The sequence below is a fragment of the Amphimedon queenslandica genome, unplaced genomic scaffold (assembly GCF_000090795.2).
Source record: "Amphimedon queenslandica unplaced genomic scaffold, v1.1 AMPQUscaffold_12679, whole genome shotgun sequence".
NCBI classification, from domain to species: Eukaryota; Metazoa; Porifera; class Demospongiae; order Haplosclerida; family Niphatidae; genus Amphimedon; species Amphimedon queenslandica.
The window spans coordinates 22,706-24,562 of NW_003547085.1; the positions used below are offsets into that span (position 1 = coordinate 22,706).

The window sequence follows — 1,857 nt, forward strand, 5'->3', positions numbered from 1 at the left end:
GTAAAATAATGATCAATTTCTTCATTAACTCGTCCAGAGTCATCAGCCACCAGTTGCATTGACACATTATGACAGCAGTGAAGTATAAAGCCAGCACAGGCTTTAGCATCACTCAGTAAGTCCAGTATGACCATGCACAGTGTGGTACTGGGACTCTCCTCATAGCAAAACTCTGTACGTAGGTTCTCGTTGTAGTGAGGGTCGCCTGGCAACAGTTGCCATGAATACTGAGTGGGCGCCACTATGTCGTCCTCTTTATCTGAGAGTTGAGGATCATCAGAGGTAGTGTTGAGAATAGATGATAATTTATATTTATATCATTAATAGTATTTCTATCCCATTTAATGTACATGTACTTGTACAGTAATAAAAAAGACATGTAACTACTAATAAATACATACATGTATATATGTACATGCACATCAAAAGTATACTCTTATGTACATGTCCATGTATAATACAATAATAATAATCTCTATATTTTTACCATGCATCATTTCTATTGCAATAATAATAACGCTACCCACCTAGTGATAAAGTTGTACTCATGGCAGTCGTTACAGACTTTTTGTTGTGATCTGTATCCTTCAACAATCATATAGTGAGAGGAGCATTGAGCACAGACCATATGCCCACACCTCCTGCAATGATGTCTCTTACTGAACTAAAGAGAGAATATAAGACTAACTGATATACATGTCTTTACTAAGGCTGTACTGAAATGCTCAATGAAATTTAAAGGTTTTAAAAATATGATTTACTTAAAAATCTGTAGCTCTAAAATTTTCTACATTGTCTTACACATGTGCATGCATGTACTGTATTATGTTTTATAAAAAGTTAAAAATTGCTGAGTTATGACATAATGTGCATTTAACACAACATACAAACACATATACATGTACCGTATATCCTTAAGTTTTTTAGTTATGACCATTTTTTAAAATAGGCAAAATCCCAGTACTATTATAGCTTTTTTCTGAAAAATGGCTCAAAAATCACCCCTAATATATTTTATATTTTCTGATGTATATTGACGTCTTTATTCTCACTAAAACATTTTGAGCTACTTACTTTCTATTCAGGGGTGTATCAAGGGTGGCTGACCAGCTGAGGGGACAGTCAGGGGTCAGGGGACTTGAGCACCCCCTCATGGAGTCCTTTTCAGCAGTTTCCAGTTCTTTAAGGAGCTATCGTATATTTCAAATTAACTTGACTCCACCCACAATTAATGAAAAAGAAGGAAATTACTGTTTTACTGCTGTAAATAATGGGTGTAGTCAAAATCGCGGCGAGCTTCGTGCGCCCTAGGCATCCCCTTTCCAAACTCTTAGATATGCCACTGCCATTACAAGCACTAGCTACTACTATGCCATTTTTCATGGCAAGTTGGAAGAGCTTGCTCAAATAAATCTACAATGTATACTATTTAGGAGTAAAAAAATTGTCATTTTTACCATATACACTGAATCCAATATTATTCTGATGATCATCATTAATTGATCCTCTTAGTTTCAACAACTCTGTTCAAGTAGGCCTGGTACTTGACTCCTTTATTAAACATAGTCTTGAAGGAGCTCCTGGATTAAGTAAGAGCTTCATCTAGATGATCCAGTTCATCACAATCCCCACCACAATCCTCATCAACTCCAGCCATGATATCCAGCCACTCCCACAATCAGTTAATTAACACACTTCCATTGCATGGGGGTTCATGATGTTTAATGTTCCAGTTATACACAAACACTCTAATCAATGATTATGAAGTGATCCTGTCATACATCACTAGTAATGAATGACATGCTTCCTTTACTGTCTTCCTCCTCTCTAATAGCTCTATCCAGTACCAATGACACT

At 36.2% G+C, this 1,857-nt stretch overlaps 1 protein-coding gene across 1 annotated transcript in view; it reads right to left on the bottom strand.

Annotated features, from left to right (window-relative positions):
• The window catches only part of LOC105314676 (zinc finger FYVE domain-containing protein 26-like), a gene marked incomplete at both ends in the record, with an annotated part of 4,016 nt that extends 3,723 nt beyond the window's left edge, over positions 1 to 293 (bottom strand). Inside the window, one exon of the mRNA XM_020003368.1 lies at positions 1 to 293. Coding sequence (XP_019858927.1) covers positions 1 to 293 — 293 coding nt within the window.
• Between the last annotated feature and the right edge of the window lie 1,564 nt (positions 294 to 1,857).